General features: G+C 47.3%; 1 protein-coding gene across 2 annotated transcripts; it reads left to right on the top strand.

The window, feature by feature from the left end:
• Nucleotides 1-98: 98 nt before the first annotated feature.
• On the top strand, nt 99-18997 carry DCPH1 (damage control phosphatase 1). 2 transcript variants are annotated; one of them, XM_077468577.1, is made up of 6 exons: nt 99-223; nt 2143-2198; nt 2871-2976; nt 12041-12282; nt 13778-13943; nt 17896-18997. In XM_077468577.1, exons 2-6 carry the CDS (start codon nt 2161-2163, stop codon nt 18655-18657), a joined length of 1314 nt encoding a protein of 437 aa, XP_077324703.1. In that variant the 5' UTR covers nt 99-223; nt 2143-2160; the 3' UTR covers nt 18658-18997. The 2 variants fall into 2 exon arrangements, with proteins under 2 accessions (XP_077324703.1, XP_077324704.1); XM_077468578.1 differs by lacking the exon at nt 99-223 and adding an exon at nt 242-294.
• The last annotated feature ends 373 nt before the right edge of the window (nt 18998-19370 follow it).

The raw sequence follows: 19370 nt of genomic DNA, 5'->3' as shown, positions 1-19370 counted from the left end.
TTGCGTTGTAAAATCGATTACAGAACGGACAGTTAAAATATTCATTAGAATAAAACTGACCCTAAATGTAGTCAGTGCTAGGCTGTAGAAGTTATTCCTGCGAATATTGGGGTTTAGGGTCAGGCGAATGTGCGGATGAGCGGTGTGTGATGCTATTACATAGATCAGAGAAGCTTCTGCTTATGTTCTGCAGCGCAGCAAGTGGGAGAAGTCAGAAGCCAGAGTAAGATTGTGTGACTGCTCTCTGTACTTCCTCTATGGCGGCTTCTGGGGCTGGGTTCTGCCTTGTTTCAAGTAAAGCTGTAGGGAAAGAAATACAGGGGTTGCCACTGCTTCCCTCTCTTAGAAAGCACTACTTGCCTGGCATGCTCACCAGTCCAGTCTTACAAAAAGCTGCTTGTCCGTCATGCTCATCTGTCTTAGAAAACGCTGCTTGCCCTGCATGCTCGCCTGTCTTAGAAAATGCTGCTTGCCTGGCGTACTCGCCTGTCTTAGAAAATGCTTGCCCGGCATACTCGCATGTCTTAGAAAACGCTGCTTGCCCGGCGTGCTCACCTATCTTACAAAGTGCTGCTTGCCCGGCATGCTCACCAGTCAAGTCTTAGAAAATGCTGCTTGCCCGTCATGCTTACCTGTCTTAGAAAACGCTGCTTGCCCGTCATACTCACCTGTGTTAGAAAACGCTGCTTTGCCGTCATGCTCACCTTTCTTAGAAAACGCTGCTTGCCCGGCGTGCTTACCTATCTAGTCTTAGAAAATGCTATTTTTACAGCATGCCCTCCTGTCTTAGAAAAAGCTGCTTGCCCAGCATGCACACTTGTAGGAAATGCCACTCACCTGGCATGCTTATCAGTTTTAGTAAATGCTACTTGTCAGGTTGTTACATTGACCTACTAGCCTCAGTACTGTCTGAGTCAATGAGGCGTTAGGCCTTCTAATCTGCACACTTGTCCAGGTCATTAAATGAAAATGGTAAAGCGAGTGAATCGGCACCACAGCCAAGCAGTAAGGCTTTTTAGAAAACTCAGTCAGCAGTGGTTGCCTCTACATTATTCTCGCCATCGCTTTCTTTGCTTTTATTAGCTTTACCATGATCTGAACAGTTGCCATTAGGGATGAGCTCAGGCATGTTTGCATACTCCACGTGCAGAGCCTGCCAGGAAGTCGGCGCTGCGCTAATCGCAGGCAGTGAGACATTGCCGATCTCTGCAGCCGCACATCGGGGCAATGTCTCACTGCCTGTGATTAGCGCAACTCTGCGCCGACTTCCTGGCGGGCTCTGCACGTGGAGTATGCAAACATGCCTGAGCTCATCCTTAGTTGCCATGTTTGCCTTTTCTTTAAAGAACACTGCAATGATAGAAATAGATTGATGTCAGTCTGAGAATACCACTTGACTGGCTGTCGTACTGATTTATTGGCTTTAATACACTGACTCATTGACCAGGGGGGAAAAAAAACACACAGGTAGGTCCAGACTCTTGACCTGTATACTTGTCCCAAGTCTGTGCTTTGGAAGCATTAAAACGATTGGACCAACATGACGGCCACTAGAGTTTTCAGGAGAGGCCAGTATTGGCAGCGTCCGTGTTCTCTCAGGACTGGTTTCCTTTAAAGCTGAACTCCGGGAAATTTTATCTAAATACACTAATCGTGTGTATTCTTATTAGAATCTTGGTGTGTTTTGTGTATTTCCTCCAGATCTGTCATCCAGTGTCATCCAGTGTGAGACTTTCCCTCAGTATAGGAGCTTCCTGTGATAAAGACCGGTCACTGCTGCTCTCCATCCTTGTGCAGGGAGACTGGTCTTTTCTCCACCCCCCTCCTGTAGTTTTCTGCAGGCAGCCTGTAGTAGTGGTTGGAGTCTCCTGGGCCCCTCCCACAGCTCTGCTGTCTGAAAAATATATATAAATTAGTGTGTGTGTGTGTATGTATATATAATTAGTGTGTTTTTGTGCACAAAGTCTAGCCTTAAGGGGCCTTATAGGTGGTAATTGCAAACAGAAGATGCAAATAATCAGCTGTTTTTTCTTAAAATTACTATATTTCACCTTTTTAGTAGTGATCGTTTAGATTGCACCGAACACTATCCCTGACAAGTCTTCTGTTCCTGTGTAAAATATTTTCCTATGTTTCTTGCAGATTAAGTGGATCAACACAATGGAGACTCCCTGTTCACTATCTGCCAGTTATGAAGGGTGAGTGTTTACTGATCTGTACGGCATACATGGGGGACCCATTTATAAAGAGTGATGCAAAGAAACTTGTAAACTCTGTACACCTTGCATAATGCTTGCAACAAATATGTAAAAAAAGACACAAAATGGAAATATGCAATGCTGTACAAACATTGAACTGTTTCTTCAAGTGTACAAAAGCAATTAAGACTGGGTTCATGCTTATGCAAATTGGATGTGGGTTTCCTTCTTTTATTGTTTAGGGTGGAGAGGCAGGGGGTTCATTTTAGGATGCAGGAAAGTGGGGGGGGGGGTTGGTTGGGACCTCCACAGCTGCCAGTCACTGCCACGCAGCACACTCAGTGATACCCCCCCATTTTTTTTTTTATTGCCAGCGCCCCCTATGGACAGGCTGCCACTGTTCTACACCCTGCTAGCCCCTCACACAGCCATGATCTGCCTGCATTGCCCAGATTAAACTTCTCTTTACATATGAAAACTCAGTACCTTTATTTTACTAGCAAGTTTACTTCAATGTCATTTTAAAGGTTTTAGTCTGTAGTAGTGCAATACAGGGATATTAAATGGACATACAAACTGTTGCATAGATTGACAGCTGGATTTGCTTGTATTTTTCCCAGAGTGTTTAGCTATAGTCAACTAATTTTCCTGCTATTTTTATTTCTCTTATAGATCATTTGCATATTACACTGTTAAGGACAGGTTGCCACAGATTCTAACAAAAGTGATTGACACTATACACCGGAATAAAAATGAGTTCTTTGAAGAATATGGGGAGGTGAGTGATCAGTTTTGATGGGATGCTCATGGTAGTAACAAACCATTCTAATGTCCCATGACATAGAAATCCTTCATTTTTAAAGTGGTTGTAAACCCTCCCTAGTGACTTAACTATAGGTAAGCCTAGACTAAGGGTTGCCTATAGGTAGTGGAAATATCTCCTAAACGTGCGACTTTTAGGAGATATTTCACTTGTAGTGCTCTGATGATGTAATCGGTGCATGCGCTGTAAAGAAACGGACCTCCGTACCGTTTCTTCCCCCAGCGTGTGCCATTATGACGGCTCACGCGTGCATAACGTGACGTTACGTGGCTCCGGCCAGTCACAGAGCCGGAGTCAGCGACCCCCAGAAGGAACAGGCTCGAAGATGGATGCAGCCTGCACAGGGGACAGCGATGGATTCGTTTGCAGATAAGTGTCACATAATGGGCTAGTATGTGATGCACTTCCTATTACAGATGCCGCAGAGTAAACGGGAAATTCTCATGTATGTAATCTGATGCCGCTCATCCCGTCCCCTCCGAGGCATTGCCGATAAATACTGTACATATCTTCTGTGACCCTGGGGGGGCACAAAAGGGGCCGTATTAAACTGGACATACCTGATTTACAGTATGGGTGTCATCATTTGGGCTTTAATTATAAATGAGCACAATACAACTGTGTCATGTCGGATATCTTTCAGATGTGGAAAAATGGAATCAAAGCAAACCTGTCATAGAATAAATACTAAAATAGGTGCTCCGAGACTGACTAAAAATCACCTACAAAGGTTATAATGGAGATAAATAGCTCTAAATGGTGGGAGTACATTGCTACATATACAACTGGAAAGACTAAGGCCGCGTACACACGGGCGGACTGTTCGCCCAACCTTGTTCGGCAAACAGTTTCATCAAACAGTCCGCTCAAAATTTGCATGAGCGGACTTGCCCACACACGAGCGGACTGTTTGACGAACAAGGTTGGGCAAACAGTTCGCTCAACTTTTGAAATGAACGGACTCGCCCACGTAAGGCGGAGGCAAATCCGCCCATTTCGAGCGCGTGTACAGGTAGGCGGGGCCCGCGAAGGAGACGTCGCGGGCTCCGCCGCCTGGAATGGGCTTAAAGGGGAACCCCAACGCCGAAAAAAATCGGCGTGGGGGTTCCCCCCAAGTCCACACCAGACCCTTGTCCGAGCACGCTACCCGGCCGGCCAGGAAAGGGGGGCGAGCGAGCGCGCCCCCCCTCCTGAGCCGTACCAGGCCGCGTGCCCTCAACATGGGGGGTGCCTTGGGGAAGGGGGGGCCGCGCGGCCCCCCCACCCCAAAGCACCTTGTCCCCATGTTGATGAGGACAAGGGCCTCTTCCCGACAACCCTGGCCGTTGGTTGTCGGGGTCTGCGGGCGGGGGGCTTATCGGAATCCGGGAGCCCCCTTTAAGAAGGGGGCCCCCGGATACCGGCCCCCCACCCTATGTGAATGAGTATGGGGTACAATGTACCCCTACCCATTCACCTGTGAACTAAAGTACAATAAAAAACACAACACAGAGAAAAAATATTTTATTGCACAGCTCCGGGGGTCTTCCGTCTTCGGGGGTCTTCTCGCCGGACTCCTCCGCTATGTGTGTGTAGCTCTTTTGCTAGCGGAGGAGTCCGGCTTTCTTCCTCCCCGCCGCCGGCCTCTTCTCCCGACTTCGGGGGTCTTGTCCCCCTCTTCGGTTCTTCTGCCGGGCCACCGCGCCTGGTCCGGTGGCCCGGTCTTCTGTCGCCGTCTTCCGTTCTTCTGTCGCCGCCTTCGGTTCTTCTGCCGGGCCACCGCGCCTTCTTGTAGCTCTTTTACAGGCGGTGGCCCGGTCTTCTGTCGCCGCCGCCGCCTTCCGTTCTTGTTCTTCTTCTTGTTCTTCTTCTTCTCCTGGAGATGTTGACTCGACGAGCTCTCCGGCCGGAATGCCAGGGACACGCTCCGCTGCCACTTATATAGTGACAATGGGGCGGTGTCACATGGTATATGTCACATGGGTTGGTCACATGGGTTGATGTCACATGGGGACTATGACATCGTAAGGGGGCGGGGTCACCATGTGACCAACCCATGTGACATATACCATGTGACACCGCCCCATTGTCACTATATAAGTGACCGCACAGCGCGGCTCTGGCATTCCGGCCGGAGAGCTCGTCGAGTCAACATCTCCAGGAGAAGAAGAAGAACAAGAAGAAGAACAAGAACGGAAGGCGGCGGCGGCGACAGAAGACCGGGCCACCGCCTGTAAAAGAGCTACAAGAAGGCGCGGTGGCCCGGCAGAAGAACCGAAGGCGGCGACAGAAGAACGGAAGACGGCGACAGAAGACCGGGCCACCGGACCAGGCGCGGTGGCCCGGCAGAAGAACCGAAGAGGGGGACAAGACCCCCGAAGTCGGGAGAAGAGGCCGGCGGCGGGGAGGAAGAAAGCCGGACTCCTCCGCTAGCAAAAGAGCTACACACACATAGCGGAGGAGTCCGGCGAGAAGACCCCCGAAGACGGAAGACCCCCGGAGCTGTGCAATAAAATATTTTTTCTCTGTGTTGTGTTTTTTATTGTACTTTAGTTCACAGGTGAATGGGTAGGGGTACATTGTACCCCATACTCATTCACATAGGGTGGGGGGCCGGTATCCGGGGGCCCCCTTCTTAAAGGGGGCTCCCGGATTCCGATAAGCCCCCCGCCCGCAGACCCCGACAACCAACGGCCAGGGTTGTCGGGAAGAGGCCCTTGTCCTCATCAACATGGGGACAAGGTGCTTTGGGGTGGGGGGGCCGCGCGGCCCCCCCCTTCCCCAAGGCACCCCCCATGTTGAGGGCACGCGGCCTGGTACGGCTCAGGAGGGGGGGCGCGCTCGCTCGCCCCCCTTTCCTGGCCGGCCGGGTAGCGTGCTCGGACAAGGGTCTGGTGTGGACTTGGGGGGAACCCCCACGCCGATTTTTTTCGGCGTTGGGGTTCCCCTTTAAGCCCATTCCAGGCGGCGGAGCCCGCGACGTCTCCTTCGCGGGCCCCGCCTACCTGTACACGCGCTCGAAATGGGCGGACTTTCCGAGCGGGAACAGTCCGCTCATTTCGAAAGTACAGCGGACAAGCCCACACACGGGCGGACTGTTCGCTCAAACACAGTTTCAGCGGACAGTTTTTCGGAATTTCCGAAAGACTTTGTCCGTCCAACTGTCCGCTGAAACTGTCCGCTGAAAGCCCACACACGAGCGGACTGTCCGCCCAAACACTGTTCAGCGGACAAGGTTGGGCGAACAGTCCGCCCGTGTGTACGCGGCCTAAGTTAAAAACCCCGGTTTAAACTCAACTACCAAAGAACTTTATAAAATGTATAACATTACTCACTGGACTATAATAAATGTACATTTTATTAATCAAAGAATAAGAAAAAATGAATGTATGTAAATTGTATAGTGCATTAAAATTGAGTTCAAAATCCCAGTAGCCATTCAGTGATGGTATCCTTGTGAAAAAACGATGGTAAATTTTATAAGTATCAATACTCCAAGGTGCCAAGCACAAGAACAAATGGAGAGATGTGGATCATCAATATGCCAGTGAATGAATGAATGAATGAATGAAATACTTATATAGCGCACAATGCGAACTGAATCGCCTCTAGGCGCTGTGGCGAGCTTTGATCATCTGCTAAAAGAGGAAGGTCTTGAGTTTTTTCCTAAAAGCCAGGTGATTTTCTTCCAGGCGGATGTTGATTGGTAGAGCATTCCATAGCCGAGGCCCTTGGACAGCGAATCTCCGATCCCCCTTGGATTTATACCGGGCTTTGGGCACGAGGAGGAGGTTTTTGTTGGCTGATCGAAGACTGCGGTTTGGTGTGTAATGATTTATTTTCTCCATTAGGTATTGCGGAGCTTCTCTATGCACGCATTTGTGGGTGAGGCAAAGGGTCTTGAACGTGATCCGATTTTTTACGGTTAGCCAATGTAAGCTCCTCAGTGAAGGAGAAATGGATTCCCAGGGTTTTTTTCCTGATATCAGCCTTGCCGCCGTGTTTTGGATCAATTGTAATCGCGCAAGTTGATATTGTGGTAATCCTATGTAAAGCGAGTTTGCGTAGTCCAGTCGTGAATTAATGATTGTTCCAACTACCACTGCTTTGTCATTCTTTGGGATAAAAGGGATGAGTCTGCGAAGCATGCGCAGCAGATGGTGAGATCGACTGACTACAGATCCTATTTGCTCATCCATTGACATTTGTGCGTCTAAAATAACCCCGAGACTCTTCGCTTTGGTCTTTGGGGAGATAGTCTGCCCAAAGACGGTTGGTGGAGACCAGGAGGTTTTGGTTGCGGGCTTATGATTTGGGTGTAAGATAAGAAGCTCTGTCTTTGATTGGTTCAGCTGGAGGGAGTTGGAGGTTATCCAGTCCTCTATTGATTTGAGGCAGTTTTCAAGTTGTTGTTGGTGATCTTTTTTTCCATTGATCTGGAAATAAAATTGCGTGTCGTCAGCGTAAGAGTGGAAGCAGAGATCTGAGCATCTGATGATTTGAAGGAGTGGGCGAATGTAAATGTTGAAGAGAACGGGTGACAACGGAGAGCCTTGAGGGACTCCGCAGGTGACTGCCCGAGTTTCGGAGAGGAATTTTCCTAGTTTCACTGTCTGTGACCGATTTCCTAGGAAGGACGCGAACCAATGGAGATCTATGTCTTGGACTCCGGCTACTTCTGTGAGGCGGACGAGTAGAGTATTGTGATCTACTGTATCAAACGCTGCACTTAGGTCTAGCAGTACGAGGAGACACGGCTCTCCGTCATCTGCTGCTTCGAGGGCGTCATCCCAAATCTTGAGGAGAGCTGTTTCTGTTCCATGACCTGGGCGGAAGCCTGATTGCAGCGGGTCCAGGAGTTTGTGAGTATCCAGGTGAAGTTGTAGCTGATGTACTACAGCTTTCTCCATGATCTTAGAAATGGTGTTGAGGCTTGTAATCGGCCTACGGTTGTTTGGATCCTGAGGGTCCAGGTTTGGTTTCTTGAGTAGAGGTTTGACGATGCCTTGTTTGAGGATGCTGGGAACAATCCCTTCGTGGAATGATCGGTTTATGAGGTGGGTTATGGTTGGAGCCACGATGTCGGAGCATTCTTTCAGTAGTTTTGTGGGGATGATGTCAATAGGTGAGGTACTGTCACGCAGTTTATTAATGATGTTTTTTGCGGTGTCTACGGTAATTGGGGATAGTGAAAATTTTGGCGGTTGCGGTATGTTGGTGCGGACATCCTCTTTATGTATTTGCTGGCTGAGGTTGGATGTTTTCTTCTGACAAATTGTTTCCCTGATGGTTTTGACTTTATCGATGAAAAAATCCGACAGTTTGTCACAGTAATCCTGGGATTCGCTTTCTGGGGGTTCTAGGCACACCGGATTCATTGATTGATTAACCAGTTTAAACAGTTCCCGTGGTTGGTTTGCGGCCGTTGAGATTGTATATGAGAAGTGGTCCTTTTTGGCTTTGAAGATTGCTTTCCGATAATTCTCTGTCAGACCTTTGTAGTTAAATAGGTTTTCCTCGGTGGGATTTCTTCTCCATGTTCTTTCCGCTCTTCTGCGTTCTTGCTTTAGTACGGAGAGGGAGCTATTAAACCATCCAGCATTTTTCTTCCTGATGAGAGCCCTGCGTTTTGGTGCTACCGAGTCTGCTGATTGCAGTAATGCCTTGTTCAGGGAGTTGAGTGTTTCCTCCGTAGAGTGGTTTAAGGTTATTGTAGATATTTTTTTGGACAGAGTGGTTTTGAAGGCTTCGGAGTTCAGTTTTTTATGCGATCTGGTCCAGTGCGTTGTTACAGGTTTCCGTTTTGCGTTGGTGATGTTGGTAGCAATTTTGAATTTGATGGCGTGGTGATCCGTCCATGGCAGAGTTATGTTGTCGAGTATGTTGACGTCGATGTTCTGTTTGAAAATGAGGTCCAGGGTGTGTCCTGACCCACGCGTGGGAGTCTTTATCAGTTGCTGTAGACCCAGTTCTTCTAGTTGATTGATGCAGGCAGTCGCGATGGGGTCTTTAGGCTCGTTTGCCCAAAGGTTGAAATCTCCGAGTGCCAGGAAATTTTTGAATTTTAGGATGTGCATTGCAAAGGATTCCGTGAGGGGTGAAAGAAGATTGGACTTTGGTCCCGGTGGTCTGTAGCACAGTAGAATATGAGTGGTGTCATGGGGTGTTGGTTGAAAATGTAGCGTCAGGGTTTCCATAAAAGACACTGGGTTCTGAGATGATGGTTTAGTGAGATCCAGGTGACCTTTAAAGATCACTGCTAGGCCTCCTCCTTTTTTCCCTATCCGGTGTTCGGTTAGGATCCTGTAGTTTTCCGGCACCAATTCGGTGAGGATGGTGTTGCAGTCAGAGGTTAACCAGCTTTCGGTGATGAAGAGGCAGTCTACATTGTTCTCGATGATGAAGTCGTGTACTTCCAGTCTATGTTTGACTGCAGACCTGGCGTTAATCAAGGCGCAATCTAATTGTAGTGGTCGAGTAGATGTCTTCCTGTGGTTGGGAGCTGGTTGTCGTCCGGTTTTTAATAGTTGTTCTCTTTGAAGTATTTTTTGTATGGAAGATGGCAATGTGGTGTTGATGTTCCTTAGTCTGTGCAGAACTTCAGCTGAGTATTTGAAGTAGCACATGGTTTGTGGATGCTGTTGATGGTACTATGGGCCTAAGATGATGATCCTGATCAGGGTATTGATCCTGAGGTGGGGCTAGGTATCAGACTTGCCGCCGTGCTTGAGGCTATTAGCGCGCAAGTTGATCAGGGGATGCCTATATGGATGCGGAAGGAGTTGTTGTATTCGGTTGCTGGCTGTTCCAGCTGCCTTTATTTAAGGTTGAGGTCTCCGCTTAGAAAAGAAGTCTGGCTGTGATCTGGAATAGTCGTCCTAGGATAGCGTAAAAAATGGAAAGGAGGCCGGAGGTAGGGGTATGCTAACCTATGGTTGTTCCAGAGGAAGGCGAAAAACCCCCTGACAGTAGCAGCCAAATGCACCAGTGGGGCAAAAATTCCTTCCTGACCCCCGTAGGCGGTCGGACGGAGTCCCTGGAACAATCACTGGGGGGGGGGGGGAATGGAGGTGCAAGCTTACCTGGCTGCGGTTGTCCCCTTTAAACACTCTGGTTCCGGTGAATCTGGCTTGCTGTCAGCCTGACATTTCTGGAAAGCTGTCTGGTTGCCCCTTGCAGTGGGATCTTTAAAATGGAGGGGAGGATGGAGGTAGGATAGAGGTTAGAGACTCCTGTCTTAACTCCTGTTTTCAACTCCTGGTTGTTAACTCTCCACTTGTGTTCAGAAAATCCACATGCAAGCCACAATCAGGGAGCAAGCTGGATTCAATGGTGATATCCTTATGAAAGATGATGGTAAGTATCATAAGTGTCAATACACCAAGGTGCCAGGTACAGGAACAAATAGAGAGATATCAATCTCTAGTGTAACTCGTATTGTCAAGTCTGCCATGATGGTAAGCTGTGTGATTGAACTGTGCATAGGACTAACTAGGAATGGAGGGGAAATAATATCCAAAGGCTAAGTTCACCTTTTTAATAAAAATAAGGCACAGGAAATAAAATGTGACAGTGGGTGCAGGTAGGGGGTTCCAGGGGAGGGATGTAAGGAGGGTGCTTAATAACATGTTACACCCTAAATGCAGGTGTAACCTGTTGTTAAAGCTCACTTTCCAGAGTTTCAGCTACCTACCTAGGTACTTACCTTCAGCTAACTAAAGGCGTAACTAGAACCTTCAAGACCCTATTACAAAACTCCATCAAGGGCCCCCGATCCGAGCCCCAGGCCCTTTATTTCACGTGTTCTGCAGCGGGGCCCCCTTCTTTCCCTTGCATTATAATCCCCCCTTACATCAGAGCCTCCTTTACATCAGTTTCCCTTTACAGTACATCAGAGTCTGCAGGGTTTGCCTAAAAGTGCAAGCAGGAACTCTGTGAAACATGATGTAAAGGGGAACTATGGTGTAGAGTTTCTCTGGTGACCAGAGCCCCCCTTTACATCAGTTTGCAGAGTTCCTCCTTAGCGTCAGAGTCCCCCTTGCGCTATAACTCTGATGTAAGGGAGGGGGGCTCTGGTGACCAGAGAACCTCTTACACCAGAGTTCACAACATTCCCACTTACATCGGGGTTCACTGAAGTAAGAAGGGAGTGAGGACACAGATATAACTTTGTCAGTGTCCAAGGCCCCCCCCCCTTACCTTAGGGTCTCAACTTGTCCCCTACATCTGTGACAACCCCTCCCCCCTCCTCCAAATAATGACTGTGTCACATACTAACCTGTGTGCACCCTCTCCTTGAAAATACTTTAAAATTAGCTGGAAAAGCGTCAAGCACCATAACGTAACTACACTTGACCAGCGACCTGCCAAGCAACCGCCCCCCCCCCCCCTCCCCACTGAGCTGATTAGTAATCAGCTGGCTCCGTAAATGCATGAAATTTTTTGGGGGGGGGGGGGGTGATTGTTGGTCGGTCTGATGGTGAGGTGCCCAAGGAACCCCGGTAGTTCCGCCACTGTCTCGTTGCAAATCAGCTGGCCATGAGGCCCCTGTGAGTGAGGCCTTAGACCACTGCCTACTTTGCCTAATTAAAGAGCCTCTTCTGGCTCACTGAATAATAAGTACACTGGTGAAATACACTTGGGGGTGTATTTAAAAACTTTTGCACAGCAATTCCCCCTAAAGAAGTGCATGTACTTTCATTCTGCATGAATGGGGCATAGAATCAAATATTCAGCTATTTCCTTTGCTGGTAGAATGTTTTTCATTGATTTAAATTGTATAATACTGTGTTTGGCCACTAGATGGCACTAAATATAATAGGCCAGTGATGGCGAACCTTGGCACCCCAGATGTTTTAGAACTACATTTCCCATGATGCTCAACTACACTGCAGAGTGCATGAGCATCGTGGGAAGTGTAGTTCCAAAACATCTGGGGTGCCAAGGTTCGCCATCACTGTAATAGGCAATCCCTATGATACTTTGCACCTTCTTGTGGCCAACTGTGTTTTTGTTTTAAGAAATTTGCGATTTGTTTCAGGAAGGTATTGTGGCAGAAAAGAAGGCAATTTCTATCTTCTCAAAACTGCGTAATGAGATGCAGACAAATAAGTCTATTCTTCCGTTGACTGATAACTGGCAGGACATAGACATCTGGAACCAATACCTGGACTACCAGAAGACACTTCTTGGCAATGGTGAAGATCCAAGCTGGTTCCGATCTCCATGGCTGTATGTGGAGTGTTATCTCTACCGCAGAATCCAGGAGGGGATGTCATTGAGGTAAGTAAGTGGCTGCACACACACCTTTTTGTCTGTGTATATACAGAGAGTTGGTCGGGATTCACACTCTTCCATATGGCTGCATTGCCAGGGCTGGTGCAAGGATTTTTGACACTGTAGGTGAAAACCTAATTTTGCCACCTCCCCCTTGGCTCCACCTCCCCTTGGCTCCACCCCTGACCCCACCCTGTTTGCCCTGCCCATGTATATGGTGAAGGTGGTGGGGGTGGAGATTTTTGTGGCACCTCTCCACCTATTTCTTCAGTTGTGGTCTGCAGGCTAGCATCTGTGCCTCTGGACCCGGTTTAAAGACATATAGTGACATCACCGGTTCGCTTCCTCATGCCAGCTGTGGTCTGCAGGTATACGGACAGGCTAGGGTAGTATACTAACGGGGTCCAGAAGGAAACGGGGGCTGACCGCATTCTCAAAGCCGCATGTAGATCCCAGGGAGAGTAGATTGGTGTCCCGAGTGCTGTGTAGGCCTCACCTGGTGCTCGGGGGGGGGGGGGGGGGGGGGGAGAATCAGACTTCTTCTCTTGGATGCTCCACCAGGACCCTCGGTACTGGATGGGGGGGGGGTTGCTGCAGGCGTGAGCCTGTCACTCATCATCCCAGGGGGAGGGGAGGACAGACAGCTGGATCCAAGCAACTTCCCTCATTTCTGAGGAGACTGGTCCCTACAGGACTGTCCATGGAGAGGGAGCTTCTAGCGACCGGAAGCCCCTTTTTCTTAGGCTGTTTTGCACAGCCGGCCAATGAGGAGGAGGCACCTCTGGCACCCCCGACTGGTGTGCTCTCTAGGCCAGCACCTACCTTGCCTATAGGTAGCGCTGGCCCTGTGCAGCGTGTATGGTAATGCACAAATGTAGGCGTGAACGTGCCCATGCAATTTCCATTCACACTAAACGGCAGCAAATAAATGAAAACCAGACTTGTTACAATACGTTTTCTACTTTTCCTGTAACAAAATGAATGAGTGTTTCTAAATATAAATGAACAAGTGGGAATTGGCCATCAAAGTAAGGCCCTTCCTGAAATGTTTTCCATTTTTGGGTGGAGTGAGACAGAATTGCAAATTTAAAAACCTGCCTGGTATTCTAATCCCCCTCCACACTATCCAAAACAGAAAAAAAAAAATCTTCTAAAGAATAAGTTCACATTTGAGAACATGTTACACCTGATTTTTAGGGCAGAACATGTTTTCGGTGCTGCAGCTGCCGCCTCCTTCTTTCAAAAGTGAACTTATCCTTTAAGCATGCTAAGCAGTTTGGGGGAAACCGTGGTATTAGTTGCAGATGGATAAAGAGGGTTTCATTTTGTGTAAATGTGGCTCTAGAGTCTAGAGGTTTGGTCTTAGGCCGTAGTGTCTCTTGCATCCCGTCCTTCAGTGTTTTACACAAAGTTTACAGTTTGATAAAAAAAACATTTTATTTTCACGTAATTGGTTTTGAAGTTCCTCCTGCATCCTGTTCTTTACCTTGCTTTCCCACAGCCCTCCAATCTCTGAGTATGATGTCTTCAGGGAGGTAAAGAATGAAAGCTTCTTTCAGTCTCAGCAAGCAATGATGGCCCTCTGCACTCATCTACAGGAGCTTAAAAAGACCATTGCCAGCCTGAGCAAAGAACAGCGCCAAGAGGAGTTCTATAAACTACTACAGGTAGGTAGGGCTGGGAAAATAGATTAAAGCGTAAACCTATTATGAAAAATAAATGTAAAAAAAAAAGCAGTGTGCTCCCCACAGAATTGAATGACCATCAAAATTAGGAATGAATATGGATTTTTTTTTTCACAAATTGTTCTTCAGAATAGCACCTGAGAGTAGCTCCACCCACAATTCCCAGAAAACACTACAGATAAAATTCTTTAAAAGCAGGATTCCCCCAATAACTATTTTTTTTTCTTTTTTTTTTTTTGTACAGCTCAAATTTAAGAATTCTATGAAAAGATTTCCTTTCCCCCTCTTATTCCTTTGACAAATCTTAAAGTGTCTCTAAAGGGAAAATGTTTTTTTACCTTAAAGTGGATGTAAACCCTACCCAGTGAAGTGAACAGCCTCAGATGATACAGAGATGAAACAAATCCTCCTACATAGGTTTTACATATATTTCTGTTGTCTTTTATCTTTATATACTGTTTAGAAAGTGCACATCCTGTTAGAATTTTCACTTCCTGGTTCCCCTGTAGGAGCGGATATTTGCTAGACACTGAGGCAGCTGATTGTAGGAAAGGCACACCTCCCCCTCCCTACACATGCAGAGGTTGCCTGTGAATAGTTTAGCTGTGTGCTAATCTAATTTATAGCAACCTTCCTGTCACACACTTCAGGCTCCAGTCTAGAGAGCTTGTCAAATGTTATCGGGCTGATAACAGAGCAGGACAAAACTATGGGACATAGTGCTTTGAAGAGAGATAACAAAACACTGCAGATAGATCCTCAGATACAAGCTCAAATTTCATCAATCAGGGTTACAGCCACTTTAATGCATTCCCTGTGTTTAGGGTAAAAAAATATTTTGCCATTTGCTTTACCCTTCCCTCCCTTCTAAAGACTTTTCCAAGTCTTGTATCAATCTAGCGCTGTGCCCGTCTGCCGGTCTTCGGTTTTCTCTCCTCTCTTCCTGCTCTCAGAAGCTTGGCTGGGAACAGTTCTCAGTCAAATCCTGGCAAGAGGTAGCGGGGGTCGAGCTGCTTTGTGTGCATCATTGGATGCACACAGCCCGGTTTTGGATCAAGATCGCACGTCTGCACCCAACAGCAAACGCTTGCTATGGGGGCAGGTACATAAAAGGAGTAGCCAAGATCTTTGGTGGGGGACACCAGAAGAGGAGGTTTGGGGCTGCTTTGTACAATACCATTGCATAGAGCAGGTGAGTATAACATGTTGATTATTTTAATTAAAAAAATTGCCTTTAAAACCACTTTACGTTTTTGGATTTACCATCATTTTCTCTACCATAAACAAAGAGGATGAGTTTACCCAGTGGGGACAAAGATGACAAAGTAAAAGCTGACAGGGGTTTTAACACTTCCTCACTCTATCACAAAAAGTTTTGGCTTTACGTACACTTATTTCTTTTTCGTGGAAGCCACAATTCAGAAGTCATCTTGGGTATTGAATATATGGATTGGATTCAGCCACTTACAGAAGTGGAAGTCGGCACTGTGTACTCTGTTTGTTTTAAGAAAGACAGGGTGTGTCTCTGTGTGCAATGTACAAATGGCTATCACAGGTTTGAGAAATAACACTGAAGATTGTTTATCTAGGGCAGGGGTAGGCCACCCCCGGCACACAAAGCCTCTTTTACCGACACTCGACTCCCTCCCCATCAGTAGAGATGTGCAGGGAAGTGTCAGTGAGACACTAATGTATTCCAATTTCAGAGTTCCCCACGCCGCACCTGCACTGCGTCCCCACACATTGTAAAAGATGGGAAACATGGTTTGGTTCTCTAACCTTGCTGTACGATCATCGGGTTTTTTGATGGGAAAGAGATTCGGGATGCACCGAACAGTGTGTTGTCCCCCGTGCAGCCAGTGATGCCGCGAAGAGATCTGGACGGGTAATCTGTCTATCACAGTTCCCCGGACAAGGGGGAGGGGCTGTATGCGACGGTGCGCGACGGGGGAACACACAGCTATTGAAATTAAAGCTGTTCCTGGCACTCTATTGACCAGACGGCGGAGGCGACTCCCCTGCGTTATAGATCTCCCATGATGGGCGGCACCAGGGGCGGGGGCGGAGCCCCGCCCCATTTTCGGCTCAATTGTCGGATGTTTTTTCCTTTCGGCAAATTGCCGAAAAGGCCATTTTCGGCCGATAAGTTTCGGCGGCCGAAATTTTGGTGCATCCCTAGAAGAGATTGTTTGCAGTTCTGCTGGGGGGGCGGTCCCTGTTTCCAGGAGGAGGACGACGATTGTCATTGCCCACTGCTAAAGCCAATCATAGTCCTGCTAGCCCCGCCCACCATTTGGAGGAAGATGACTCGCTTGGTTGCCGCTACCAATCTCAGAAAGAAGGGATTTTCACTGATTGAGAAAACCACAATCGGGTTACAGTTTGTGGAATTACTGTTGAGCTTCCGGGAACTTTGTTGAAATTATTCCTAAAACTTTGCGTCTGCATCTCTTACTACTGAACCCCTGAACTCTGTGTCCCTTGAAGCCAGAGTCGGTATTCAGCGCAGTGAAATTCACATCCAACTTTTCCTGTGGCGCAGAGCGTGGCACTTTTCTCAGCTGCGGGGGCCCAACTTATGATACTGCACACAGGCCCACTGCTTTCAGAAAATGCCCCTGACCTGAGCTCATCATTGCACATCCATTCCAGATGCTTGTGACATCACATACAAGCATATGGGCTGGATTTGATAGGTGGGTTAGCAGTATGAGTGTGCCAGGACAGGGAGATGTGTCTAATTTCTGCTTCATTTCACCCCTCTGCATATCACGCATATAGATGAGAAGAGGGTACAGCGGTGGAACAGATGAGCAGAAGGGTACAGCAGTGGGGAAAATGAGCAGGAGGGGTTCAGAGGTGGAACAGATGAGCAGGAGGGTACAGTGGTGGAAGAGATGAGCAGGGGGGGGGGTTACAGTGTTGGGGCAAATGGCAGGGGGGTGTTTCAATGTCGGACCAGATAAGCAGGGGGGTTTAGTGTTGGGGAAGATGAGAAGGCGGTTTAGTGGTGGAACAGAAGAGCAGGGGGGGTACAGAGGTGAGACAGATGTGCAGGAGGTACATTGATGGGGCAGATGAGAAAGGGGGTTACAGTGGTGGGGCAGATGGGTTCAGTGTTGGGACAGATGAGAAGGTGATTCAGTAGTGAGACAGAAGACCATGGGGATACGGTGTATAGAGTTCTAGACATACAAGGGTTTGTTTTTTCAAAGTTTATTTTTGTGTTTTAATTTAAATTGATGAAGACTTTTTTTTTTTTTCAATTCATGGCATTTTCTTATCTCTCTCACGATCTACAAACTTAAAGTGATACTAAAGTCTCTTGTTTGTTGTTATTAACTGAAAAAAAAAAAATGTCATACTTACCTGCCCTGTGCAGTGGTTTAGCACAGAGCAGCCCTGATCCTCCTCTTTTTGGGTCCCTCTTTGGTGCTCCTGGCCCCTCACTTTTGTTGAGTGCCCCCACAGCAAGCGGCTTGCTATGGGGGCACCCGAGCCACAGCTCCCTGTGTCCATTTGGACACGGAGCCGCATCCTGGCCCTGCCCCCCCTTTCTCTCCCCATTGGCTGACTGACTTTGACAGCAGTGGGAGCCAATGGCACCACGCTCCTGTCTCAGTCAATGAGGAGTGGCGTCCCAAGCAGCCGAGGCATTCCTACAACAACATATAAAAGAAAATGTAATTGCGCAGGTGAAAAATGATGAATCCAAAAAAGAAGTTGGCAATCGCACTATAGAACATTTGTGTAAAAACATTATTTTTTTTGTCCATGAGAGGAAGTGGGTTGAATGATGCTGGCCATCATTCAGTCTAGAAGAGCCATCTTTATCTGTAAAACATCAGAGCAATTTATTTTTGTTCTTATAATGAAAACTAGAGGTTTGCTTTAAGTTATGTTGCTGAGTAATGACTTTTTGTTCCATTACTAGGTCTCTTTATGGGGAAACAAGTGTGACCTTTCTATTTCTGGAGGTCGGGACAACTCTCAGAAATCCAGTATTCTTGCTTCTCTGGAGTCCCACAAATCATTTATATTGGTGGATAATATGGAGTCCGTCTGGAATACCCTCACAAAGGGCAAGGATGTCGGTTCGGAGAATGTCTTGAAGACAAGAGTCGACATTGTTCTGGATAATGCCGGATTTGAACTAGTAACAGACTTCATTTTAGCTGATGCCATTTTGTTTTTTAACCTGGCCACTGAAGTTCATTTTCATGGCAAATGCATTCCTTGGTTTGTTTCAGACACCACAAAGCATGACTTTGATTGGACAATCCAACAGTTTCTGGCAGTCAATCACAAGTGGATGTCAAAGTGTGGTCAGACATGGAAGGAGAATCTGAAGAAGGGTTCCTGGGTCTATCACGAGAATCTCTTCTGGACTCTGCCACATGAGTTTTGGAGCATGGAAAAAATCGCTCCAGATCTTTACACAGAGCTGAAAAAGTCTGATATGATTTTTTTTAAAGGAGATCTGAACTACAGGAAACTCACTGGAGACCGGAAATGGGACTTCACTGTTCCCTTTTCTCAAGTGCTGAAAACCTTTCGCCCTGCACCGCTGTGCAGCATCAGAACTCTAAAAGCTGACATACAAGTAGGATTAGAAGCCGGGATTGGGGAACGGCTCAGTGCGTCAGAAGCAGACTGGATGGTATCTGGGAAATATGGAGTTATCCAGTTTAGTTAAACTGTGTAATGGAGTAGCTACAACCTTGAAATGACTAAGTCAGTAAGTTACATGAATTTTAACTAGAGCCACCCTGTAAAAGAAAAAGCTTAACAGTTAAATGTATGATGGGCAGTGTTGAATCTTTGCTCTTCTCATCGGAGAATCTGATTTACTGTGTCTATTTTAGCATAATGTGCCCCCCACCCCATCTACATAAAGAGGACCTTTCAAACACCTATAGACCATTTTAGGCATTATAGGTTTTTTTTGCCATATCACAGGTGTGTGCGATGTGTTTGTAGTCACTAAAATTGATTGTATTCCCTGAAAATCTGCATTTGATAAACGGCTGAGCAATCATCGTGTGACAAATCTGCAACTGCCATTATTTTATTCAGGGCCTCTGCTTTTAGAAAATATTTAATGTTTTGGTGGGTTCTAAGTAATGCAGATATTTTTTTTTTTTTAACGTGTGTGAAAAATTAAAACCTCACCACGGACAGCAAGTAGTTCTAGCATTGCCTTACTGTGCAACAAAATTGATAAATGTCCCCCAAAGTGTTTGATAGGACCCAGGGGTCTCAAACTGGTGGCCCCCCAGCTGACAGTTACAAGCATGACTTCCATGGGCAGAGGCATGATGGGACTTGTAGTTCTTCAACAGCTGGAAGGCCGCAAGTTTGTGACCCCTAGAATTCTCCCTGAATGGGCGAGGTGACAGGGTCTTTACT

Source organism: Lithobates pipiens, unplaced genomic scaffold (genome assembly GCF_037356315.1).
Source record: "Lithobates pipiens isolate NorthernLeopardFrog02 unplaced genomic scaffold, aLitPip1_a1.2 Scaffold_8, whole genome shotgun sequence".
Taxonomy (NCBI): Eukaryota; Metazoa; Chordata; class Amphibia; order Anura; family Ranidae; genus Lithobates; species Lithobates pipiens.
This window is presented reverse-complemented; position numbering and strand designations above follow the sequence as displayed.